This window comes from Filicampus tigris, chromosome 8, assembly GCF_054856515.1.
Source record: "Filicampus tigris isolate MCC_2025a chromosome 8, RoL_Ftig_1.0, whole genome shotgun sequence".
NCBI lineage: Eukaryota > Metazoa > Chordata > Actinopteri > Syngnathiformes > Syngnathidae > Filicampus > Filicampus tigris.
Window position 1 is genome coordinate 14459495 of NC_141224.1, and position 26819 is coordinate 14486313.

At 40.5% G+C, this 26819-nt stretch overlaps 1 protein-coding gene across 8 annotated transcripts in view; it reads right to left on the minus strand.

The window, feature by feature from the left end:
• Window positions 1-154: 154 nt before the first annotated feature.
• The window catches only part of LOC147143861 (dynein axonemal heavy chain 11), a 118829-nt gene continuing 92164 nt past the window's right edge, over window positions 155-26819 (minus strand). For 5 of the 8 annotated variants that reach the window (XM_086037430.1, XM_086037434.1, XM_086037432.1 and 2 more), the window contains 46 exons: window positions 26654-26746; window positions 26261-26455; window positions 26099-26176; window positions 25877-26009; window positions 25342-25469; window positions 24949-25097; window positions 24648-24798; window positions 24420-24551; window positions 23835-24008; window positions 23045-23249; window positions 22734-22899; window positions 22564-22666; window positions 22018-22257; window positions 21775-21936; window positions 21491-21684; window positions 21171-21333; window positions 20616-20739; window positions 20284-20426; window positions 18123-18284; window positions 15653-15886; window positions 15339-15485; window positions 15103-15216; window positions 14883-15026; window positions 14126-14308; window positions 13940-14041; window positions 13694-13828; window positions 12298-12471; window positions 11960-12195; window positions 11678-11800; window positions 7977-8181; window positions 7721-7885; window positions 7383-7523; window positions 6970-7140; window positions 6435-6557; window positions 6123-6316; window positions 5515-5663; window positions 5307-5434; window positions 4763-4990; window positions 4505-4696; window positions 3601-3720; window positions 2993-3235; window positions 2728-2910; window positions 2531-2646; window positions 1559-1671; window positions 1330-1470; window positions 155-1228 (listed from right to left, as the gene is read on the minus strand). In XM_086037430.1, coding sequence (XP_085893556.1) covers window positions 981-1228; window positions 1330-1470; window positions 1559-1671; window positions 2531-2646; window positions 2728-2910; window positions 2993-3235; window positions 3601-3720; window positions 4505-4696; window positions 4763-4990; window positions 5307-5434; window positions 5515-5663; window positions 6123-6316; window positions 6435-6557; window positions 6970-7140; window positions 7383-7523; window positions 7721-7885; window positions 7977-8181; window positions 11678-11800; window positions 11960-12195; window positions 12298-12471; window positions 13694-13828; window positions 13940-14041; window positions 14126-14308; window positions 14883-15026; window positions 15103-15216; window positions 15339-15485; window positions 15653-15886; window positions 18123-18284; window positions 20284-20426; window positions 20616-20739; window positions 21171-21333; window positions 21491-21684; window positions 21775-21936; window positions 22018-22257; window positions 22564-22666; window positions 22734-22899; window positions 23045-23249; window positions 23835-24008; window positions 24420-24551; window positions 24648-24798; window positions 24949-25097; window positions 25342-25469; window positions 25877-26009; window positions 26099-26176; window positions 26261-26455; window positions 26654-26746 — 7347 coding nt within the window. In that variant the 3' untranslated portion in view covers window positions 155-980. Of the gene's footprint in view, window positions 1229-1329; window positions 1471-1558; window positions 1672-2530; window positions 2647-2727; window positions 2911-2992; window positions 3250-3600; window positions 3721-4504; window positions 4697-4762; window positions 4991-5306; window positions 5435-5514; window positions 5664-6122; window positions 6317-6434; window positions 6558-6969; window positions 7141-7382; window positions 7524-7720; window positions 7886-7976; window positions 8182-11677; window positions 11801-11959; window positions 12196-12297; window positions 12472-13693; window positions 13829-13939; window positions 14042-14125; window positions 14309-14882; window positions 15027-15102; window positions 15217-15338; window positions 15486-15652; window positions 15887-18122; window positions 18285-20283; window positions 20427-20615; window positions 20740-21170; window positions 21334-21490; window positions 21685-21774; window positions 21937-22017; window positions 22258-22563; window positions 22667-22733; window positions 22900-23044; window positions 23250-23834; window positions 24009-24419; window positions 24552-24647; window positions 24799-24948; window positions 25098-25341; window positions 25470-25876; window positions 26010-26098; window positions 26177-26260; window positions 26456-26653; window positions 26747-26819 lie in introns of those variants that run through there. The other 3 variants (XM_086037433.1, XR_015087778.1, XR_015087779.1) reach the window with 3 other exon arrangements.

Consider the following 26819-nt stretch of genomic DNA (forward strand, 5'->3'; position numbering starts at 1 on the left):
CACAATTCTGTCTGCTGATACGAGGGATGCAGGGCGGAATTAACAGAAACATAGCCATTAGTGTTTAAAAAACATGAGCACTAATTTTCACATCATATGTACTGTAACTTGTATGTAACACAGTTGCAATAATTCAAACTGAAAGCTGTTGTTGAATAGTACAACGCATTTATTCATTATCTACCAGATTTCAAAAACATTATAATCTATGTTCTTTAATATGTTCATGATTTACACACACTGTATGTGTTTTCAATTAGCTTGAAAGGAGTCTGGTTAGACCTTTTGGGTTATTTTGGTTCATCTGGACAGAGATCAGATAAAAGATGTGTAATCCGATGCGTTGCTGTCTCACCGAAAGCTATCAATGGCTTTGAATAGGTTTCCTCTGCTGGCCCGGCTGAATGAATTACACTAGTCTGTTAGTATTCTGCCGAAGCCGTACAAAAGGTCAATGTCAAATGCACCTCATTTAAAAGTCAATAGCAACCATGCACATCATCTCCTGGGAATTCAGGCCGGGAACTCTCCAGACGGCATTGTGTATCATTCAGTTAGTAGAGGGCAACCAGCGAGCTTTTTTTAATCTTGACCTTCCAATAAAATATGCTCCCTATCCAGAATTACATGGTCTAAAATGGAGACATAAGCTCCCAACAAATAATGAATGGATTGAACCATCTCAGGAGAGAGCTTCAACAGTGTCTGGATGACATGAGCTGCTTCAAACATTTGGCTTGTGATCTTTGTTCTTATTTCTTTTCAATCTCTTGAAAAAAAGATTCCAAAGAATAAGTGCTGACACCAACACATATCAAACTAATGCAAAAAGAGTAATACTGTATGTACTAGAACCTTGAGTCTAATTAAAATGTATAAAAAAAATAGGAATATGACTACAAAGAACATGTTATGCAAAACCTTTCAAAATAATACTATCGCCAGAAATAACACTACCGGTATTTGAATTCCATTAGATGTCACACTGACAGCAGCAGGGCTACACCAGCTAAAATCCACTTGGCAGGAGGCTGCCTGTTTCGTAGGTAAAACGTGCAAACATATGTGGATCCACGAAGTTTTGTGCGGTACACGGGACACTCATAAGTGTTTTTGAGCTCCTGTTCTTCCGCCGGTACGGCTCGTACATATAGCACCGGCATGGGAGGAGTGAGATCCCTCAAAACTGCCTCTGCGATGACTCCCGACTGAGTATCCCAACGTGCTCCTGAAGCGACATGGGGCATGTTATGTGTTGAGTCTCAATGCTAATTCGAACAGTTTTTAATGCTGTAATTCAGCAAGGATAATACTGTGTATTGATTCTACCTTCTATGAAGAGGCCATGGATGTAGGCCCCCTCCCGTGGTGGATGCCCAAAATCTTCTTTTGTCTTCTTTGTCACATCAGCAGTCAACGTCATCTTATCCAGGGGCCACTGATTCTTACGAGCAATGCTCTGCAGAATAGCTGTCAAAAATCAGAACATTTAAATGAACTAACTCTCTGAAGTGCATGTTATCTACTCATCATGTGGCTGCTGTTATTGAGAGCTCACCGGTGAGGAAAGACTGCGGGTTGAAGAGGCCCGAGAGCCAAACAACAGCGGGTAGAACAAAGTCCTGTGTCCAGCTGTCTAGGTCACGACAACTAGACTTAATATCACTGAACCTAAAACACAAATCAAGTCACATTGCGACTTGATGAGATGTGAATGGTCTGACATTGCATTCTATTACTACTGAGTGGAACACACTGTGATTAGTCTGTTATTACTTACGTTTGCAGTCACCTCAAAATGCTAAATGTATATACTGCACCTTGAGGCTTCAAAATTAAATCAAAATATAGTATCACCGGCACGGCATATCTGCTACTGTATGTTGGTGTTATTTATTTTGCAGGCTCACCACTGCTTTGGTATTAAAGATTTGGACCTTTTGCACAAAGACAGACGAGTGGTTAGTACATCTTCCTCACGGTTCAGAGGTTTCTGGATTCAAGTCTGGGCTTCAGCCTATCTGTGTGGAGTTTGCTCCCTGTGCTTGCGTGGATTCTCTCCAGGTATTTAGACTTACTCAAACATTCCATGTTAGGTTTATCGAAGACGCTACGTAAATTGCCCGTAGTTGTGAATGTGAGTGTTTGTTTGTCTATTTGTGTCCTGCCATTGGCCGCAGCTCAGCCAAAGTCAGCAGGGATGGTCTCCAGCCCACCTGGAGGGTTAGCGATATAGAAAATACAAGGATGGATGGGTTTTGCACACCGTGCTCACCAGGTTCCGTGACAGTCGTGTTGCTGAAAAACTCGATTGTGAGTGAAATATAGCCCTTATCCTTTCCATACATTTTAAAAACAGCATTATAAAGTTATAGAACTTGGCATCAAAAGGTCAAGTAAGTGTATTTTAGTATCTATCACGCTTTTCTTTCAATTATTAACAAGTGCTAAGTGTCCACTGTTTATTAAAAACCAGCAGTGAGCTATACCCATGACAAAAAATGGATCAAAGTAAAGTTGTTTTGTTTACCATCGTGTAAGCGTTTTGGTGGAGGCGTAAGACAATCTGGCCCAGGAATCCGGTAGAGCATCATTGAACAAAGCCGACTGCAGCGTCTCCATACTGGAAGAAATGGTGAGCTCTCCCTGTAAGTACATACAATCCTGAGGAAAGATGCAGCACATACAATGATACCGATGAGCAAAGAGAAAACTTCAACACACTACCTTCAGGCCAAGATCTAGTTCATTAAGGGACGTCCTCATTTCCCCCAGTAGGAGATTCATGCGTTCACACTCCTGTAAACAGACTGAAATGTACGGGCTTCGCTCTACTGCCTTAACCAGCATCTCTGCCATGTTATACTGCTCAGGAAGCCTGTCCAGAAGGTCCTCAATGATAGACTTAACCTGAGAAAAACATGGGCCTATGGTGAGCCTTTTTTGGTGATTAATGAGCTAGTACTAAAAACGTGAGTTGAGGTGGGCACACCTTCTCCTCCGTGCTCGATACTGCCCCCTCTCCTCTGGAGGAGTCCTGCGGCTGCAGCTCAAGCAGAGTCTTTAAGAGGTTGCCCGAGGTGAGAGTGAGGCACTCGAGTTCTGCATTTGGATGCAGGCCGTACAAACTGGGGCTCTCAGGTGGAAGATGCTCATCAATATAAGCATGGTACCCGCTGTGGTCTGTGAATGGAGGGGCCATGAAGCCAGGACACAGATAGAGCTCCCCTTCAAACTGGCAAGTGAAAACTGGATTCAATAAATACAATCACGCGTGCACTGAAGTCAGTGTGACAGCAAGACAAACTCGTTTAGTGAATATAGTGAATAAACACAATATTGGTCAAATATTTCTTCAGTGGGATGTCACGCAGCACTGTCAGCTGAGTGAGCTAAGACAATAAAATTGCACTAAAGCTTTGCATCCCAAGAGGGCACCCTTTACCGTAAACACAAATGTAGAAAAAAACCTGACATTCTCACAATCACACACAGTGGTTATCTTCTTTGAGAATTAACACATACTAGGTGACAAACATACTTGTCGCACAAATGTTACATAATATGGATGCAAATGGAAAATAAATGACACTGTCTCACCATTTTGGGATGCATAAACTCTTGCAGGTAGGCCTTACACAGCCTTCTGTCCCAGTTATTAGTAATGTGTCCACCATACATGATCTCCCCAAAGAGATAGCACAGATCCTCCCATGGCACCTACATGAACGTAAGCCATACAGTTAAGAAAACAAAAGACTGGTACATATGACTTGATTGATATGATTCTGTCATTCTTCAAGCAAGAGTAATATCATCTGTCCATAATCACGGCACAAGCTTCTTGAAACACACTGATCTGATGTGTGACAAGTTTTCCCCTCAGCAGGAGATGACGAGAACCTGTGAGAGGTTAAAGAGGGTGAAGATAACCCGCGATTCATAACAAATTACAAAAGCTGGAGGTTCACAATCATTTGTACCTGTATTGTTTTGCAAATTGCTTCCTTCGTCAGCTCTAATTGCAGTGATCACTTATGTAGCGTTGTGAACTGTCACATTGGCTGCATGTAATTACATTTAGGACGACGCTTCATTGCTCTCCTAATGAATTCTCTGTGTACGCACTTACAGGTTACTGTTTGGTTAACATAATGAAGGACATTCGTTTTTTTTGGAGGGCAGAACACCTTGGAGACGTGATTGGTTCTGACCGGGGTAATAGAAGCTCCAAGAGAAACACATTAGCAGCTGCGAGTACTGAAGAGAATGGATTTTTTGTCATCTTGAAATAAAGCTAAATTATGGGTTGCATGTTTATAGCAAACATAAATGTGAACTAATGGGGATCAAAGTATCCATCATAAGAGTATAAACATTTCACTAATTAATCTGAATTACTGACTAAAAAAATGGTATATTGGGTAATTATGAGAAAAGATTATAAATATACAGCCGACTGTGAAAAATATTAAAAACAATGGTGAAAGATTAATGAAATGACCTTGTTGTTGGACTCTAAGTAGTTGAACAAAACATTAGTTGAGATGGTGAGGTCTCCGGTGCTAAAGGGATACTGATGGTTCCACCCTTGAGGTCCAAACCTCCGGCGCTCCGTGACACAAGCATGAAAGAAGCAGAGGGAGAAGAACATGGAGTTGAATTCCTGTTCTCGTGAGCACATGTCCAGAGTGTCCTAAAAAAAAGACAACAACAGAGTTTCAGTACAAAATCGAATGTATTTCTTCATAAGCATACGTACTTGACTGAAGTTGTTGAGGGCTGCATGTAGACTGGGATTCATACCAGTTGGTGGCTCGTTGGTGATTTTGATTGCATTCTCTAGAATGCCTCTGGGGATAACGTGCTGCTCAGGGGTGGGTGCTGGTTCCCCAGTGATGAACACTCTGTAGCTGGGGTGACTATCCACGGCCTCTCTCTCCAGTAGAGCTTCAAGAGTAGGAAGCCAGCTTGCTACCAGGTGAACATTCTAAGGAGCCAAATTATACATTGAATAATAAAGTACTGTTATTTTTTCAAGCGTACGAGTTAATTTGTGAAAAAAAAAAATCATTCAAAAAATCTCTTCCTTCGTTGGTAATTAAGACAACCCTCAGGAACTGGCTTGTCTGCCAGCTTCTACTATCAAAGGAGGCATTTACACGGCTGATCTAGCCAATTATGTTTTTTATTGAACCAAATTGAGTCTAGTTCCCACTTGGGGGGAGATAATATCATTAGTTGCATGGGCTGCAAGAATAGCTTGGTGCAACTACAACAGCTAGTAAGTGAATAGGAAATCTTACCTGCAGAATGACCCAATGTCCAAGCTTAGAAGAATTCCTGAGCACCCTTTCAGCTATATCTTCCTGTCCCTGTCCCAGTGAAACATTGTGCAAATTGCCCAATTCGATTGACAATCCCAGCATTAATCCTACGCAAACAAAATTATTTAGACTATTTCTCCAGAGCAAGAAATTGTAGATATTGGTGTCACTGGTTTAAGTGTTATACCTAGTTTCTCTACATCTTTGAGTGGATTGACACCAGGTGAGAGGATGAAAAACACAGGTGTTGAGGGGCTGCTACTTTCATACAACTTGTCAAATTCCAACCTTGCAGTCTCAATATATTTTGCTCCCATGCAGTCCCCCACAAGATCCCTGGCAGGAAACCAAAGTTATTGTCACATTGTACACTAATTACCAGAGCTGGGCATTCCGTCTAACCGACGCACCGGTCCGTCTATCCACCTATGACGGACGCCCATTTTGTAGGCGATAAACGATTGACGGGAAATGCAAAAAAAGAAAAAAAAAAGACGGACTAAACGTAGGTGGAAGTGCATATTTTTCTCCGTCCATGAATCGGGGGGTGGGTGGTGGTTGGGGTGGCGGGGAAGTTGGTCGACGGAAGCACTAACAGAAGCGCGTTTAAAATGATAGAAGGACCGGCCAACAGGTGATTACTATTTGATGCGGCTTGACAAAAAGGCGGATAAACGGACGGCGGAAGGGTACCCATGGGGCTGCAGACGGAGGACGATAAACAGACCGGCAAATTTTAGTAAAATGCCCACCTCTGCTAATTACAAGCATGAATAAGCATGGTATTGTATTCACCTTAGCGTGTACATCACCCTATCAGGGCGCAGAGCTCTCAGGATGATGAGCTTCTGAATGCAACTCTTATTTTTCCAGTCCTGTGGAAGTCTTTCCTTTTCAGGACAGCTGGATTCAACAATCTTCCTCCAGCGCTTGTGTGAACTTTCGATGTCTCGGTCCAGTCCATTAAACTCCTCCATCAAAGAAATGGTCTATAGTCATATAATACATTAGCAACTCTCTCTACACAAAGACGTTAGATACATATTGAACACTGACGGTTGACGTGTCATCAGTTCACATATGATTATATCCTCCATATTAAGGTACCTTAATGGCTCCCCAGGCATGTGGTGACAGGAAAGACACAGGGCTAACTTTGCTAGCTTCCACAGGGAAACGCAAAAGAAAGTCAAACTCCTGTGCATCAATCAGGTTCTGCTTGAGCTGAATCTGGAGGGAAGAGTATTTTGTAATGATGTATTTCTGTCCAATCAATCAATTTGAAAGCAACTCAAACTTTCAAAACAACTCCTTGGCAAAAGGACACCACGGCTACACCCGCTTGAGTATTTAAGAGTGTAAAATAGTGACGTGAAGGGCAGCCTTCACAACTACGCAATTTCTTTGATGGGAAAAAATGTAGCCAGAATGACAGATAATTCCATTATGTCGCCAGAACCAACCCCCTTGTCAGAACCGACTGTCTGAACAGCAGCTGGTGAGCGAGGGGTGAGAGGTAATCAATAGTAGCGTATAGTCCTGCTGACTGCTTTTAATTGAAGTTAATGTGGGGGCAGGAATATATTTTGATTGATCAGGGTGACAGGACGCTCCACCTCCAAGGCAGCCCAAAGTCCCTCACCTGGAAGGCAGCGTGTGACAAGAAGGTTAACTTGTCTCTCTCAAACAGGCCCTGGCTGGTGTACAGGAATACAGAATAGGTGATGGCCTCGGTGAGAGCAGCCACTCTGCTGCTCACATCCTCCTCACATTCCACATGTTCCATTGCTTTGCTAAATACCGAGATAAAGCTCTGCAAGACAGACAAAATGACAGCGTATTCAAAAAGACCCTTAAATGTAACGTTACGCAGTGCATGGACACAAAATGTGTGCACATTTAAACTGAACTACACGGTTTGGGTAAAATGTATATAAAATTAATAATAATAATAACCTAAAAGTCCCAATTAAAAATCTGACTTCTAATTAAAAAAATTGTTTGGCATAATTGGGCATGCACCAAGAGGATTTCAGGGGTGAAAGGCTATAATACCTTGAGGGAAAACTGATACATGGGGTTAATCTTGTTGAGGTCATTGATGATGAAGAAGAGGAGTGATGCTCTCTCAGCAGCAGGGCGGTATATTTCCCGAGCCTCGTTGATCTTTGTCTCATTCTCTTGGGCCTCCACCACCTGTGTGTTCCAAACACACTGAATGAGCTATGAGGCTCTCAGTCATGCTCCAAAAGCTGTTCATTACACATATTCCAAACTGCATACCGTTTAATGCAAATTCAATAAAAGCTGAGTCACAGGTTGTGGTAAGATATTCAAAAAACTTGACTGATAAAAGAAGTGCAACATTGAAATCTGATAAGGGTCGTTCGTACTTTGTCTTGAATGTGGGCAGCTGTGGTCTTGGTAATTTCAAGTTGCTCCACCAGAGAAATATCACCCAGGAAATTACCACAGGCTGTCGAGAGACGACTCAGCAGGTCATCCTCCAACCTTTTAAGATCAATCTTAAAATGGTTCTGCTGCCTGGTCAGGTCCATCTTTAACAGAGAGCACAAACCAGTTATTCCTTTCTGAGTTCCTGGACTGAAGCCTCATATGTAAATTGACTAAATGACTATGGGGTTTTACCTTCAGGTCTTCAAGGTCAGGTCTTTCCCGGGATACTACTTGCCCCAAGAGCTGCTCCTCCAGACCAACCGGGGTCACAGTGAAGTTGATGAGGGTTGTTTGAGCTTGAAGTTCAGGAGGAAAATGGGGATTGGCCAGTTTGGTGTGCAGAATAAGATGGAAGTTGCTATTGTACTCACACTCCTTGCCACTAATCTGAATGTACCTGAATGACGACAAACACTGTTAGCCCGAAGTCCAACTTGGATTGGTAATAGCATACATAAAGTAAAACTTTACAGATTATATCAACAGATTCAAATAAAAGACTTCAATTGGGATTACAAAAATCATTAGTAAACATTTGTTAAGAAAAGAGACATTAATTATGGTTTGAAAATGTTGTGTTAAATATGGTAATAGACAAATATGAACAGGTATACATATTTGCAAATGCGACTCAACTTTCCATCCGGATGCTCACCTTTCGGCCACAAACCAGTTCAGACTAAATCAATAGCGTCTCTGTTGGTTAGAGCCAAGTAGTGCACTCCATTTGTCATTGATTGTTTAAATAACTGATGAATAAATGATCTATTCTACACAAGCACCAGATCTCTTAACAATCAATCAACAAATGCCTATTAAAGCGAGTCTAACTTGAACCTTATTGAATATCATTAATGATTAATAACATAATTAATAGCAATTTGAGCAAATGTGTTTCAGAAGTCTACAGTATATCAAATTGGTAACAGTTCACATTAATCAATACCCAAGGATTAGCTCTCGGATTAAAAAATGTTGGTGACCCATGTACTCATGTTTTTTTTTTTTTTTTTTATGTCCAGAGAAGCGGCATCTTTCAATAGGAAGAATGTTTCAGAGGTTGGGAGCTGCTGCACTGAAGGCTCAGTGATCAAATGTCCAGAATTTGGTGTTTGGGATGGTGAGGAGGCCAGCGTCAGATGAGCACAGATTCTGTCCAGGGAAGTAATGATGAATGAGGTAAGTGATGTATGGTGGGGCCAAGGCATGAAGGGACTTAGACATAATAGGGAGAAGTTGGAAGACTATCTGGAGCTTGATGCGGAGTAGTTGACTGGGCATGACAAAAATGTGTTACCGTGGTTTTGAGCAGGTGATAATTCTGGCAGCAGAGTGCTGGCCACGGAGTTCTGTACATAAGGAAGTCCGTCCAGGACCTTGCTTTACAACCGGTACAGGACTCTTGCAGTAGTCCAGATGAAAAGTGATTAGGGCATGGATGAGGGTCTCAGTGAGAGTCAATGAGTGATGGGCGGAATCTGGAAATGCTTTTAAGGTGAAAAAAAGGCTGACTTGGTGATGGATGTGAGATCGGAAATAGGTTGCAGTTCAAAATAATCCTGGGGTTGTGGACTTTAGGAGAGGATGGTTGACAGCCGTCCGTGTTCATGGAGTTCGCTCTAATCTTTCTGAGCCACGCCTCTGGGATGTATGCAGAGGTGTGCATTTTACTACGTTTTGCAGGATTTACAAGATCTACAGCACGAAAAGGTGCAATTGCCCACCAGGATTCTACCTTTGGCCAGAATGCAACGCAGGATTCTTGTTAATCTGAGTCATTTTGAACTAAAAAGAAAAATGTTTTTGTAGTTAGAGGCAGAGGTTTCGAATCCAACCGAAACTCGTTCGCTGATGTCAACACGATTAGCAAACGGAGATTTTGGGTGAGTTGAAGCTTTACCGTTCTCGGTCTCAGTTTTTGTAAGAATAAATTCCATTAAAAAATGGGATATATCGTAAAGTGCTGTTATGTTTTTTTTCTTCTTTATGATGCATTTTTTGACTGGTTCAACTACACCGGAGCGAATTATAGTCCGAAAAATATGGTAAACATAAAAGATTGCTTCCTCCAAAGCCAATATTTATCTGTCCCTGCATTTCAATTAAATTAACACAGGCTTGACAAACATGGTGGCTTTTCATTTTTCTCTAATTACCACTTGGATGGCAGGCAAGGCCAGGGTTCTACAGCGCAAAGTTCCCTGCGTCCTAATCGGGTTCAACTCTCTATCTTCACAAGCCAGAATTAATGTACTATTGATAGAACCATTACTCCACCAAATTAAAGTTTGCTGATGGATTGTCTTGTAGTCTTCCGTCAGCCATGAAAGGAATAATTAGTATTCATTACTTCACACTCTACAACATTCCAATTATTAATGAACTTCAGCTGTGAAGCCCTTCCAGATCCATCATGGCTGGCCCTGCTGGTTGTATTAATCATCGACAGAAACAAGTGTGCGGGTCATCTACAAGGGATAAACTGATAATCAACTCTAATATGATAAATTGTGTTCTCAGGACAGACAAGACGTCACAAGTAGTGGAACGGACATGCAAAAAGAAGCTTCATACTCACAGTCATACACAGGTCAGAGTGAAATCAAATCCATATGTGCAGTACAGACTGTACATGTGTTTGGTAGGAGTTAGCGTGAATCAGAGTTCGAATAGTTGTGGATTTTTCATTATAGTTATTTTTTATTTCATTTTTATTTGGTCTTAATTCAGTTAATTCAAATGAGTTTTTTTTAGTTCTTAGCTTCTTTTATTGTTTGGTATTTTAGCTTCGTTGTTTTCTGTTGTTTTTAGCATTTAGCTCCAATAGTTCCTCATGGGGGACCTGCACGCTGGGAAGTGTGGCTGGCCTTCCCATCGGGAGCATACTCTTGGAAACTCCTTAGGCCCGGGGGACCGGGGGTCTACCCCGGTTAATCTGGGCTGGAGGTCTCTGGATAACGGAAGTGCGGTTAAAATAACATGACGGACTGACCGACTGATGATTACAGTTTGGTTCGCCTTAAAAAAAATGATGGACTAACAATGACGGCCGGGTGCCTAGGCTGCTGACAGATGACAAATGATGGACCGGCAACATTTTGTAAATTGACCACCACTGATTAAAACAAGTGTGTAATGGTGCAGATGTTAACACATATAGATTAGGTGGATGACATCGAGCAGTATCAGAAGATATGGAGGTCTGGAAACAAATGTGGTTTTGAATTCCAAAACAAATGTCATTTACAACCATAAAGTAGAGACTTCCAGTCTGATTAGAACGCAACGGGATAACATCAAGAAACATTTTAGAGCAAAAACTATTTTAAAGCCAGTTAAAGGCATTCCTTCATTCCATGAAGAAAATGTTTAACATGCAGCAAATCATTATGAAATTTTTGAAGCAAAATTGAGTTTGCCATTATGATGGAGGGCCCCTGCATTGAGTGTTTCCTGCTACCTCTCCTGTGAATCATCCTAATACATAACCATGAAAGTTCTCCATTCTGCTTTTACACTGAGGCTCATCTGTTCAATATGCATCAGGCCTAAAGAATATGAACACACAAATATACATCTATCACATGTCTTGAGGGATGGATCAATATGTTGCATTCATGGATTCAGAACATGCACCGCATATTCATTAATAATCTGAAGAACGGGCAATGATAATGTGTTCCGTCATGTCTTGCTGATGTTCCAGTGCTCAGTGACTCAACTATCTGGTAATCTTATCCCATCGTTTTCAACAACAAACATTGCTGATGTATCTATTTGTGTTCCAGTAGGCAAGAACCAAAAAACTAAATACTGTTGGGAAGTACTTATTTGGTGTTTCATTATTTCTGACTGAGCTGTAATGTTGCAATTAAAAAAAACAAAAAACTAACCGTCCTCTTTTGATGGTGTTTTTGCCCAGGAGAGGCTCCAAGACAGGGTCGAATTTTTCTGGCACATTCTCAATTAAAACAGTTTCACCACTGGCTAGTGCCTCTTCAATTATATCCATGTACCTGTGGAATAACAAAACAAAATCAGGATTCAAGATTAGCACCCTATTGTATGCTAATTTTACCTGTAAAGAGAACATTTTGAGTTGAATCAACAAAAGACACAAAAACACATTGAAATTTCCTTCATACATTACATATGACATCACAGCTCCTTCTCACCCTTTCTGACCCTGCTGCACCACCCTCAGCTTGGAGCCTTGCTGACTTCGTATCCACTTAATGCCCTGCCGCTGTGGGTCGACTATGAGCGGCCAGCGCTCACTGGTGGTCAGGATGGCAGCGTTCTCAGTTGACATCCTATCATTCGGCAGACCCTGGTTATGCCAAGCAGCCACAGCGGCATCATCTGTAAGCATGAGGATGGGATCCAGGCCATCTGTCAGGGGTACAGAGACCTGGAACGGAAGCCAGGGATTTATGTCGCTGATCGCTTGAGGCAGCAATGAGGCTTGTAAGACAGGTTTCACCGCTACAGCGTGACACGGATGAAACTTAACCTTCTGAGATTTGAGGAACGGGATCCATTTTTCATTGAAGAGTTCGGCACGATACTGCATGGTAAAGTAACCCATGTAGGAGACAAATGCTGAAGTGAGGGCGACATCCCCACACAGGGTTTTCTGTTGCTTCTTATACTGAACAAGCGTCTGTGACCAACGCTCCTTCTCTGACTAAAAAACACAGAAAACAGATTAAAAAAAAGGACCATGATTGCTGTATAATTATAAAACAAAAGGATTAAGCAAGTGAAAGATAAGAAATTGATATTAAGAATGCACCCATAATAAAATATAATATTCATTTCACTGCATGGAGAGCCAAAATTACAGACAGGTGTGGTAGAGAACATCAATGTCCTTAAAGTTTGATCTCAGAGTCACCTCAGCATTTATCTAAAGATTCAATACGACGACTGTGACAGCTCAAGAGCGATAAATCACGCGTGACATTTTCTTACAAGGAGCCGTGGATCTGAAATATGTCACATAATAAATTCTCAGACAGTTAAAAATCACTATAATTTTACTCTAATGTATTATGGATTGCCTGTAATATCACTCGGTCCAGGGTGAGACATTGTTAATTTCCAACAGCTGTTGAGGCTTTGAGGTAAGTTAATGATTAAATATAGATGGCCTGATTTATTAGTCGGAACACTATTGCTTCCAGGCCAATGCCATAAAGACAAAACATTTATCTTGATATGCTTAAAAGCCAAGCTGTTCCACGCAAACCACATTTATTTTCTGGGATAAGAAAGTCGAAGTTACGAAATGACCACTTAAATGGTCATCTTTTATTTGATATTAGCATCTATAACTCTAATATATACTGTAGTATAGTTGGGGGTTCAAAGGAGTTAAAATACTGGAGACATCATACAGCTATACAAACATGCTGAACTTCACATATTCCATAAATTAAGATTACTTTACAACCATTTTTATTAATTGACAAACCTGGAAAATAACATTCCATATTCCTCCTATTCTGTATGTATGAATGCCATGCAGTGAAAATAAACAACTTGCTTAAACCCTAAGCAGTGTTTGAGCGTCATGTTCATCTCATATCCTTTCTCCATTGAAGCTGCCCAACGAGCTTTTTCTCCAGACCAGTACCCATGCCTTCTCTGTGGTTGGAGCCACACTACCTGACTCCTGTTGTAAAATCTCTCTTTGCAACAAAGAACAACTGAACACCCTGCCAAAATATAAAAGCTTCCTTCTTCCTTCCAAGTCCATTTCCTTGATACTATTTAATCCATAGTGCATATCCCCATGTAAACCTCTAAAAAAAAATTTAAAAGAAAAACAGCAGTGAGACTTGTGCAAATTAAGCGACAATTCCAGCAACCAGCACCTCTGGCACTCAGATTTTCTCCCTGATTACCTCTAGGCCCCTGACTAGTCTGTTGGCCAGCTCTATGGTCTGGTTGGTGTGGGTTACATCCTGTTGACAGCCAATTTTCTCAGCTGTAGCGCTCTCAAACTGAGCTGTAAGATTCTGGAGGTTAGCATCCAAATCCTAGAGGGCAACAAAAAGGGCAAAGAGAGAGAATATATCACTAATGAAATATGACAAGCAAGCTAAGCAGCTAAGTTAACTAGAAAAATTTAAAATCATTATTTTACTCACTTCCAACTTCTTTTGGACAGCCAGCAGTTTAGTTGTTGCGTTTTCTAGTTCTATATTAGCATGGGATAAAGCATGCCTCTTTGGAATTACCTCACAATAAATCTGGAATAACAATAAGTATCAACTGTGATGAAATGCTTCACAACAAAAGCAAATTGTATAGAGAACATAAACTGTGAAGCAAACCTCATAGTATCGAACAGTGTTAATTGTCCAGGCACAGAGTCCTGCTGCAGCTGTAGATTTGGTCCTAACTTGATCAGGCTGGAAGTCTGGCTTTTTAAGGTAATATTGTTTTACCACATTCAAACAAGAGTCATGGATGTGTTCCTTGTCATATGACACCAGGGCCTGTAGAAAATCATCCACCTGATACAACCCACGTAAGAGATACATGTTAAAATGTTTACACATTAAGGACTGAAAATATCACAAATAAAGAATGTAGCTTGGGCTGGCTGCCCATAAAAATATCTTCATTTATTCTAATTTCTATCAGATAAATTATATTAGTTACAAGTTCAGTTATTATGATGCATAATAACTGTATCAATAAATACAGTATGCATGAAAATGTAAACAATAATAACAGCCTATTTGTTAACCTTTTATTCTTGTATTTTTTATTTTAGTCGAAACACAAGAAAAAGTCAGGCAAAACAATTGTTGATCACTGTACATTAATTCAAGTAAATGTTATGTCCTGCTGTTACAACGAATTTTGAAAAGAGTAAAGACCCATTCAATTTTAAGCGCTCTAAAATATGTCTGTGTTGAGTGTTGAGAGACTGCCTCCTCCCCTTGTGTGTGAGCATATTCATGGAGCCATCCTGCTGTAATGTAAGTATGGGAGAGATGGCGAGCGGGGGCCAGGGTCAAGGCCAGCACAAAAATTAGATTGGCATTCATCAGGCAGATGTGACTGAGGCGATGACAGCTTAACCTTGCCCATGAAGGCCCGTGCTGCTTTCCAGGTCCGATCCTTAGGAACCCGACCCCGCGGAGCCAGTAGAACCATCACGGCTGCCGCTACATTAATGACTGCTGGGGGAGGGTTGGGGAAGGCCTTCAATTCAGTAAGATTTACCTAAAAAGAGTTATAAATGTTTTACAGCTTGCAGAAGGACTCCAGATTTGACTGACTTTTTAACAGCACCGAGTACCTTGTTGAGGGTGTTCAGTGCTGCAGTGGCAGCTGTCAGTAACGGCTCTGCTTTGGCAAGGTCTTTCTCACAATCCTGTTGTTTGATGGACACTTCTGCCTGGATGAGAGAAACCTAAACAAACAGTGGATAAATTACTGTAATCATATTTAAAATGTTTCAAAAGGGGGATATTGATGATATAAGGAGAGCAATGACCAGCCTAGAAAAATCAAGAATACAGCGTGTCTTTTCACCTTTTGTGCCTCAACATCTGCTGCCTCTTTTTTGCTGCTAACCCTCTCAGTCTGAAGTCCAATCTTTGTAATTAGAGCCTCAATGTTCTGATTCTTTAAGGTCAAATCAGATTCTTGATCAGCCAATTTGGCTTTCAGGTCCTCAACCTAAAAGAGAAACAAAGTTATTACACATTCTTTAAAGTGCAAATACTCAGGGAAGGCAAGAAGCAACATGCCTTGGATCATAAATTAAAGTTAATCCTAATTTCCATACCACAGCATTTTACCTTAATCATATCATCCTCAAGTGTACAGGAAATGGTTTCATTTACCTGAGCAGCAGTGCTTTGGAGCTTTTGAAGGCCGCTGTCAAGCCGGTTCATTTTGTGCTGTAGCTGAGCCCGAGACTTCTGCAGAAGGTTCCTGTACAGGGTGATTTGCTGGAGAAAGCTCTTGGGGGTGGTGTAATTGTGCCTCTTCTCATCGCGCTGGTATTTTTCACTTGCTTGGTTGACACTGGTATGAACGTAGGCCATGAAAAGACTGATGGATTCCTGGACAGCAGGCTGTAAAAATAAGCAGACAAGCAGGAGGGAAAGAGGATGAGTTGGATTGAGTAGAGTTTAACATCCGCACACTGATGGCGACTGAAATATTATCTTCATAAATTTTGAATTCATCTACAAGTTTTTCCATCTTACAAGGGTGGCCCTGACTTACTCAATCTGAAATGTAGGTGTAGCTAGCAGAAATGATTAGGCTTTGAAATCTCTGTGAAAATAATGTCAGAGACATCCGAGACAGACAGTAGTTTGTAAAACAAGGCGCATGTTAACAGTATCTAATGCATTCCAGAGTCATCATATTATCAAGCCTGCATACGCATAGAAGTGTGCATAAAGCATGCATATGAACATTCCCACGCAAAGTATGGAATTGATCAATTTGGACTTGTGCGTGAAGACTACACACAAACCCTTGTGGTACAACAGTGAACCTACAGATAGAACAGCTATACAAACAATATTAACAAGCCAAAATTAAACAAGGGGTTCCCAAACTTAGTTGGAACCATGGATGAATGGTACCAACATTTTAATGAAAACAACATCGCACAACATATTCAGCTCCGTGAAAAGGAAATTATTTCATTCCATCAAAGCACAAATAATATAAATGCGAAATGCAGGCTAGAGGGATTGACACATGATTCATTGATTCTACAGAATAGCTCTGTGGATGTGTATTGTGCGCCTTAAATAAGAATCTGAGGAGGGCTGGCTGCGCGTATAAATAGTGACGTCACGTGTCCCCTTACAATATGGGTATCTATATGACTTGCTTGTCTTCCTCCAGTTAATTAAAAATAAGTGGCGTTTCTGGGTTGGGACGCTTCTTTTTGCCATTGACCTCATGTCAAACCATTTTTTTTTCATTCTCCCCCGTACTTTTTTTTCTGTTATTGGTAACACCTGCATTCATTGTTCCAAACAGTACTATTTGTTTCCACTTCTCAGACAAGTACCTCAATGTTGGGTTCAGACATTCTCTCCGCCCTCTTTGCCATGATTTTGGATTTCTTAAAAGGATTCTTCTACTACTGTGTATATGGTCTAGTGGAGGCGTTTGTCAATGCAAATGTGGCTAGACATGCGTGAGCGTTGCAGTTTAGAATATGTGGGATTTATCAACACACATTACTTACTGGTGTGACTATGACAGGTGTATGCACATTTGATAAATACAGATTTTTTAGTATTTTCATGCATTCTAAATTTCAGTCATATGAAAGAATTTAGAACCTGTTCCATGCACTCTTTGAAAAATGCAGCAGCAGGTTTTTAAACACTAATCTCAATGCTTGCGGCACTCCATTGTGACGTGGTATTCAATTCATCATATATGTAAGATGCTCAATGGCACGTGGGCTTCATTAATCACACAATTAATCACACAGTTAGCAATCAATTAAAGCAAAACGAATGCAGCAAATTCAAAGATTACCTAAATCATAACTCACAAAAACGTAAACATCCTTAACGATTATGGAGCAAGTCGGAAATATGGTATTCATTTAATTAATTAATTTCAGACGTAATGGTTTTTGACAGATAAACTCTATGTTTATTTGAGAAGTGAAATGAGTGTCTATTGATTGTCTTGTGTAGCTAATAAAAGGTCACACAAAACCAAACTAAAAACTAACAATTTAATGTCTCCTCTGTTAAAACCACTACTACAAATATATGGTAATATGACCACTGTACAGTATCACACAATTCATCATGACCACTTTTGTAGGTGCTTTTATTTTTAGTCCCTGATCAACATCCACACAGGGACAGATGCGCATGCTCACTTCAGTGGAAAGTAGCAATCTGGCACATGCTTACATGTGAGGACACTTGGTTGTGACAGCTGTGCCTATTTAGTGGGTCGTTATGTGCTTAATCACTCTTTGCTCATTAACATAAATGATCCCGAACTGTGAGCGCTTCACTGCTATGATGGAAAACAATGTGATGCGTGCACTCACTGTGCGTCTTCGGGCATGTGTTGGGCAATTTGTCTGAACCTTAACATAGAACTAATGATGAGGGATCTATGAAAATGTTAATGCAGCTCTACTGTAGTAATTCATTAAAAGTGGTTCATTATCGTCTACTCAAGTTTGTGTCATGGAGAAAATACTTTTGTATCTTTGGTAACATCTACCTTTCTGGCAACATATTGTTGGTTGATTTTTAATGTGATCAAAACCTGGGTATCAAAAACAATCTATTGTGTCTTATAAAGTGTTACCTCAATGTCCTCAATCTCTTGGATAAATCTATAGCTGACTGACTGCAAAGCTTCTGAGCTCCATGGATGAAACCAGTCAATGGTGGTGCACTGGATGAGGGCAGGGAATCGGCGGGCCCTTAGTCGCAGCTCACTTCCCACTGGTGATAAACACAACACCACCTAAAACAAAACGGTTCAACGAGAAACATCAAACAAAATACAGAATGCACAACAGAAGTCTGCATGCTTGCTTTGCTTTAACAATGTCCGTGTCAGTGACTTGAGAAAAATCAACACATACAGTATCATATAGCTGCAATAGCGCAGAAACATCCTAAAGGTAAACAGATGACTGGCAGCCTCCTATTCCCCCCACCCTCTACTTCCTGCACTTTGGCAAGCAGTCAGGCAGACACTTCACCAGTTGGATGAAGCAGACGGTGCCACGACCAGAGACCCTGGCACAACGATTAGCTGGACCGCAAATGTGTGGACCCGGACAAGAATTTCCTTCCTTTTAACCTCCCAGTTTGATTGGGTCTGTTAATTTATCTTGTCAGGCGTAATGCCCTTAAACAGCAGGTGTGACTGGCTCAAACACAAGAATATATGTATGTCACACATTCTACGATGTAATGACACATGCTAGTTTAATCACTAACTGAATAATAAGTCTTTGTCTATGTACAAAGTATATTTGTGAGAGTTAGCAGTTCAGGAAATGACACCAAAATGATTATGTCATTGGTACATAATGTTTCCCTAAAACATTGTTTCAAGCTAAACTATGTCTTCAAATGTTCAAAAGGTCAGGAAAAAGAGATGGGTGTTTTTAGGAAAATTCATCATACAAGCATATCACAATCAAAAGATCATAACACAATTGTGGTCATCTTTTTTTCCCCTTACAACTGCCAGTATAACCTGACATGAGTGAAATTATCAGTTTAAAAAAATAAAATAAAATTAGACCTCTCTGGCCCCATTTCATACCTCTAATTTCATTTGTAAGAAACTTCCATGTCTGAGGATAAACAACCAATCAGATAAAAAAAGTGTGACTGGCGAGGTGTCACTCACTCATTTGCCATGCACTTGCGGGCAGAACACATACCTGTCAAGTTGTATGCTTTCGGCGTAATTTGGACAGGTGGAAACACCATTTCCAACATGTAGGCCGTACATCGCGAATCTGTACGGCCCATATCAATCTGATAATGTTTACTTTTTTTTTAATGCCACCTTATTCTTTTTTTACGGAGTTGTACTTCGTTGCTACTGCAATTTGCAAACTATCGTCTGCTCGCTCTCGCGAGTTTTACATTTTCGTGCCTCGCGATATTCTCACGTGACCTTGATTCTGTCTGCTAAAGCTGATTTCAGATCGCGTGACAGCAGCCATTCGAAAATAACGCAAGCGACAGTGAGAAATATTGTAGTTTGTACTAATACAACAATGGCAGAACCAGCAGTTCTGTATGCCATGTTTTGATTTGTTTTTAATCTTGCGCACACACTACAAATACTGTATAAGACTATATACCGGTACAGATATGTACGGGCAAATTACAACTTTCATAAGATTCAGTACACCTCGAGGTTGACGGGTATGGGAACACCCTCGCAGCCTTGTGCTGACCTGTTACCTTGGGCTTCAGGAGCTTTGCGGAAACTATGACGGAATATCGACCTCAGCAAAATAAAAAAATGCCCATCCCTCATTTTCCAACAACTGGGGAAAAACTAGCAAACAGAAGCAGAGCGAAGGGATCGCAAGCAACTGGGAGGTGCAGAATTAGCAACATTTCTGCACGGGTAAGTGTATCATCTCTTTCTGAATTTCAAAAAATTGCATATTCCAAAACATAAAACTTTAAACTGATAACATTTAGTGTTAACACCCCATTATGAATAAATCATGCTACCTGTGTAGCTGTTTATAGTGCTAATGCTAGCTTAGTATCGGTATTGCTGCTATTTTGATGAAGTTGGATATACGTTCTCTTTGACTATTTATGCCAAGTACGGACTTTCATAATTGCATGACATTACGAACGGCCATGTTTGAGAATTGCACTCGTGCCCATAAGTGCGTGTCGTGGCTTTGGTTTGGTTTGGCTTTGACACTTGTCAGAGGGAGGGATTAGTGATGTGAGGTTAGATTTGGAAAAAAATGGACCGTCAGTTGAAGGCGGACTCTGTCAGTAAAGAACCTCCAGCAGTTCTCCCGGGTGTCAAGCAGGCCAAGAGCACGGACCTCAGCTCTCACAGCAGACACAATCCCTTCAATCTCCTCCTCACTGAAGACTTCAGGAATTTCTCCTGCAGGGAGATGCGGCCATTATTACAAACACTAGAACTGCGAGGATCAATATTAATTGTTCATGCAACGGAAGATTTCACAATCATTTAACAGACTGAATAGTTTAAAAATGAATTCTGTACCAAATAAACAACAAAAAAAAACTATAGGAGCACTGAACAAGAATGGGTGTGAAATAAGAATCAGACCTGATGACAGTAAGTCATTAACAATGACCAAAAAGCGCTCATCAGGTATTTGTGCATCAGTCACAAGGAGAGCTACACGCTGATTCTTCACGCCGGTCTTTAGCAACAAACCCGCTAGATCCATCTGAGCAAAACCACAAATGAGATGAACATACACATATGCGAACAATAACATTTGTTTTAAATCTTACTGTAACCAAAACAAAAACCCACATTATGACACCATGAACTTTTCAGATGTTTTGAAAAAATGATAACCGCAAAACTTGTTTCATCAAAAAGATATTGAAATATTTCCCACTGGCCTTTAATGGTATCTGACAATTATTTCCTCCATCAACAGAGCAGCTCAACAAAACGGAATTAAATCAATATGCAGCGACGAGGAATATTGATCAAGGTTTTTCACGTTCATTTTATTAACTACAGATGTTTTGTATAAAACCAATGAAATTCAAGGCCTTGACTGAGGATCGAACATTTAGAGAAAAACATTTTTGATGGCATTATTGTATATAGTAATTTATATCATGTTTATCTTGCGTCTGTGTTTACCTTGAGGTCCTGGATGCTGTAACCTTTGTGTAAAGTGATTTGGAAAACTTCCATAGAGGAAATGTAGGCAGCCAGACGAGTCAAGCTCTGCTTCCCACTGCCCCCAACCCCAATCAGTAAGCCATGACTGCCCGGAGACTCCAAGATACGACTGATGCGACATCTGGCAACAACAAGCCCTTCTTCTCATGAATTTGTATGACTTACTTTTTGGGAAAACGTTTCTCACATTTTTAAAGCAAATACAAGTTTACAAAAAAAGAAACGTAGTACATTTTCACTCACTTTGATCAAGTGCTATACTGTACATCAATACTTACACATGTTGCATTGCGTCCTCAAACAGCACAAGATTCATAGCTGCATTGAGTTCATTGTAGCTGTCCAGGGCATCGGAGAGGATGGTCCTGAGCACACACCAGTCTGTGACACTAGTGTAAGAGGATTCCCTGCCCATTTGGGCAAAGTGGCAAAAGATTAAGGGTTGCTTTGTCACCTTTTCATCCGCAACTCCCTAGATAAAGAAAAATATATCCATTTATTTGGGAGTACTGATCAGTATTGTTAGGGTGAACTTATTTTTGAATCAAAATCTGTATTACACCTCAAAACACTCATGCACAGTCTCCATCTGGAGCTTCCGGAAGAGCTGTACGTCTTTGACATCTAATAGCCTGTCAGAGTAGACTCTACAGGACTCATGGAGCCACAGCAGAGCAAGATCAGCACTGGTTTCCACATTCTCAGGCTCAGAGAAGAGGATACCCTGAAACACACACAGCCAGGTGAATATTTTGCTCCATTAACAGCTTATAGAAAATAGTTACAAATTTTGAATCAGCATTACCTGAAAGATGTTAGACATATCTCGCATGTTGAATGTATAGTGAAATTTGATGGCTGTTGGCAGAAAGCTGAGCTCCATCTTGTAATGGAGTGTTACTGCAGCCTGGACTACAGCTGCAATGCTCTTCTGAACCGGCAAACTGAAGTGTTGCTGTGTCAGGTGACAGCTCAAGATCTGTCCAAAGATGGACATCAGAGCCTCGGATGAAGGAAAGTTCACCGCAAATACGGAGAAATGTCTCTGTTGAAACAAATAGTTCATTATCTTGACTTTGATAACAATAATGATAGTCCTTAGCTGTACCTGTATCCCTGTATAAAAGCACCCACGATAAGTCTGTTTAATTTCAGACTATCAGTCTTATATGAATGTAATAGGCACTCTACTAGTATGGTATTTAATCACATTGTGACCCACACAAGAAAGTTAAGATCAAGTTTTTAATTGCCCTGTGCACAATAGTTACCAGAATGTAATAAGCATACTGAAAACAAACCTTTTAAGGAAAAACTCTCTATATGTTGACATTTTAACTTGTAAACATACCTGAAGTCTTGGGTTGATATTGAAGCTTCCGGCAGTTGGGTTCATACAGGCAACATATTGCGTGTTGTATATTTCTTTTAAGGACAACTTCTGTCGATCGTACCTGCGGTTATGCCATGACCGCATTAGAATGTAGGATTGAATGCAACAGTAAAAATGTGCCTTCATACCAGTGCCCGTAATCCAGATGCTGCCTTATGAGTGTGTGCGGTTGCACTGTTCCGTAGGTGTCGACAGCTGGCATGTTCATATCATCAATGAAGTACACCAGCCTTCTGCTGCCTGCAGGTGAGTAGCTCCTGCCTGCTCGTTTTTCTAACTGGCGTTCTAGGATCTCTACAACACCAACATCAATTATTATATTTTTGGACAAGTGAACAACTGAAATCCTTTCACCCCTTAAGCGGTTGAAAAGTACCACCAGATGGCACTGCAGCTTACTAAAATTTGCAACCACTGACAGAAACTCCCTCCAACTCACCCTGAAGTGCCAGGGAGGTTATGTAGTAGTTGAAGGGAACTTTTGTAGTTGTGTAACTCTCTGGCAGACTATCTAACTTATTCCTGACAAGTGCAGTTTTCCCCACTGCAGCGTTCCCTACAAGCATCAGCGGCTGTCTCCGCTCCAGCAACAAGTCCATGAAGTAGCGGAGACGCAGGGTCTCTGCTGTGTGTACCAGAACAGCCTACAATCATACAAACAGCAGGAGGACAGGGAACAGAAACATACATTGTTATTAAGGCTTTCTTTGGAGTGATTTATTGACAGACATGTGTTCAGTGAATTGTATGTGATTTATAATTTCTTGTATTTCGCCAGTACACCACAACTATTCTGTCATAATAGCATCATTTGCTGGGAACAAAACCCCACTAATTATGGCTCAGCAAGAACCTTTGGAGCATTCACAGCTGTATACAGGAGCATAAAGAAAGACAAAAGAGCGTGGGTGATAGCTCAAGCCTTGTTGCTCAAGCCTTCATCCCCACACAGACTGGTATGGGGTGTAGTAGATGGTAATCACACACAGTGGCAAGCCACTGGAACACCCCTGCCATAACCTCTCAAAGTGACTTGTGCCTTTCTTATTATGTTCATTGGGGCATACATACAATTTTAATGTCTTTATTGTTGATTCTTGGTTATTTGTCTTAAAAATTTTAATCATGTATGTGACACTCTGTCAAACCTGTGAAAAAGTTTGGCAATTTGCAATTACCCCTCCAAAAAATATGTTGGTTCAATTGAAAAGAGTCTGAGGTTTTCTCACTTGTAATGGTGTTCCAGTTTCCATTTCAAAAGGAGGCACAATGTCAGTCCAGGGAAGAAAGCGCTTGGTTTGAGGATCAATGTAGAAGTCAAACACTGTCCCCTGTGTTGGAAGTTTCACCGTCTTCATTTCTTTGGTCCACCACTTGCTGAACTCCACCCGGTAATCAAAGAGCTAGATAATCAGAATTTAAAAAAAAAAATGTTATGCATACTCTCAACGCACAGGTCATCTCCAAATTAAAGACTGTCAAGCTTTATTTTAAAAGATTTCAACCGTCAGCATTTCTCTAAACAACGTATAATAATGTATGGCATCCATTACTTATATGCAATATTACATTTGTTTAAGGACCAAGAAGACAAAACAAAATCCAAAATTAAATGAGAAAAAAATATTGTATATATATTGTATATAAGAAAAAAAATACAAACTCTAACAGCAAACTCACCTAGGTACGCTTACATATGTTGGAGGATGATTTTATTACACCCAAATACCTGTTTTTGTATGTATGTACACACCTATATGTTGAGGTGCCAAAAAAGAAAAATAATCATTTAATCAATTGGAAAATGTATTAACCTGGTCATGACACAAGGTCCCTCCAAAAGCCCAAATGCAGGCAAAAATAAAATAAGTCTCATAAAGGTCCCTTGGAGAGTCAGATGGAATGTTTTCTGGTGTTAGAAGGCAGTCGAGCAAAGCACAGAGTGTCTGAATGAGAACAGAGAAATACAGGGAAGTTCTGACATAGTGATTTCATAGAGATTATTAATTAATTATTAATTATTCGCTGTATGCATGACGTACCTGCACCAGCGAGTTCTCAGGAATTGGAGTGATTGTCTTGAACGTGTTTCTCATCTTCTCAAGACAACGTGGGACATATTTTTCAAACAGTATGGTTAAGTGAGCCCTTTCTGTTTGCCGTTCTCGCTGGTCAATCCAACTGGCAACATATCTGAGCAAAAATAAAGAATTTATTATTGAGATGATGCAATTAAGTCAAAATTCTAGTAAAAGCACACATACATACTGTACACCCGTCACATGTCACCAAATGTCTCACACACAGTTATACAATGGAAAATAATTGTTGTTTGAGACTCACGGATTCCAGCCCAGGTCTTGCGGGTTGATGTAGAGGATTCCTGCTCTGGACACAGTGGCAGGAGTGGCTGCTGTCAGGTGGCTAATTTCAAACACAAGCCTCATAGATGAGGTGAGTGGCACCCGCTCATTGCTAGCTAGAGTCAGAACCTGAAAGATTGTATCTTTCTTTATTGTACACACCTAATGATCAGCAAGACATAACCTAAACAATGAAAAGATCTCATCAGTTCGGTGACATGATTCATTGTGCTGGGGGAAAAAAAAAGAGCTCCAGCTATCCCACTCTAGGAAGCGATTGCTGAAGGAGGGTGAAAGAAACATCTTTTCTGTCTGTACCACCGTGGTTGCTATGTGTTGTAAAAAAGTGTATGGGTGAACAAGGGGGAGGTACCTTGTTGTCATCCATCACTGTGTTGAGTGATTCAATCCACATCGGATCGATGTCTCCATCCAACACAATCCACTTAGGTCCTAGGTTGGACATGTTTGCTTGCTCTCGCATCAGCGATGAAAGCAAACCTTGCATTGAGAAAGCAAACAGGATAAAGGAGATAGAAAAGTATTCAATTCATGTTCATTTGAGGATTTAAATGTACAGAGGATGCCCCGCTGTTCGCAGGGAACAGGTAACTCACAATAGTGAAAATACACGTATAATTGATGCCTGTTATAAATGAACTGGGCGGGGGGTTAATTTATCTAAAAACGGGGACAAACCTCCAATAAGTGCTTTGCATTAAATATTAGTGTTGCCCCCCGCCCCAAAAAAAACATAGAACAACAAAAAAATTATGAATTAATTAAAAATCTATATATGTATATAAAAATACTGGGAAACAAATCTCATGAATAGGTCAATCCGCCTATGCCGAACCGCCAGTATGCGGGGGTCCACTGTATTTTTATTTCAAATAATATATACTTGCCGTCTTTCCACTCTCGAGTTGAAGGATGGATGAAGCCAAACAATTCATCTCTGTCAACTGCTTTTGGATTGAGGTCATTCCAGACAGGCTTCCTCTTCAGGTTTACATATGTTTTATAGAGAACCCTCAATATCTAGTGAAAAATTATCACAGCATGTGACATTAAACACTATTGCACATGGAATTACTTTTTTTTTTTAATGAGAATTAAAACCATCTAACCGAGCTTTTTCCAGTTCCAGCATTTCCAACAACAAAGACAGAATGACGCACAGCCATGAGTTCAACCAACTGCATCACCTTAAATAAAGAGATGTGATGACATTTTGGATATTCCTGAGTTATTTTAAAAGATGATTATTTATGAGGCATTTTAAGATAAACCTTGAGGATGAATGCGTCCTCTGGCTGGAGTCGGAGAGAAACCGTGGTATTTCTAACTTCCTTTTCAAAGTCAAAGTCCCTTTCTCGCTCTACTTCCAGACCAGGAAATAGATCTCGCAGCAATCCAAGGAAGATGGTGACATCGTCGGTCACGATTTTTGGCATGTTGAAATCCCTCAGCGCACGCATCAGCACCTAAGAAGCACATTTAATGTTACATCAATGTTTTTTCAGTTTTTTTTTTTTTTTGGTTTACTGAAATAGTATTTTTTGTCCGAGTAAACACGAAAGAGATCTTGATTACACACAAAAACTTAGATCTTGTCTCTGCTCAAATTGATAATAAATGTGTTTAGCCCAGAGCGCCTTCTTTTTCCAATGTTATTGCATCACCTGATCCTCAGGTCTTGTCTTATCTCTTCTTCTGAGTGCACCAGCTACGACCAAAACAGACTTGACGGCTCGTAAACCCCAATCATAGTGGTCCTGACAGAAATACAGTAGGTGTGTATTTACGTCTACAATAAATAAATAAACAGTAGTAGGGTTGATATAATAT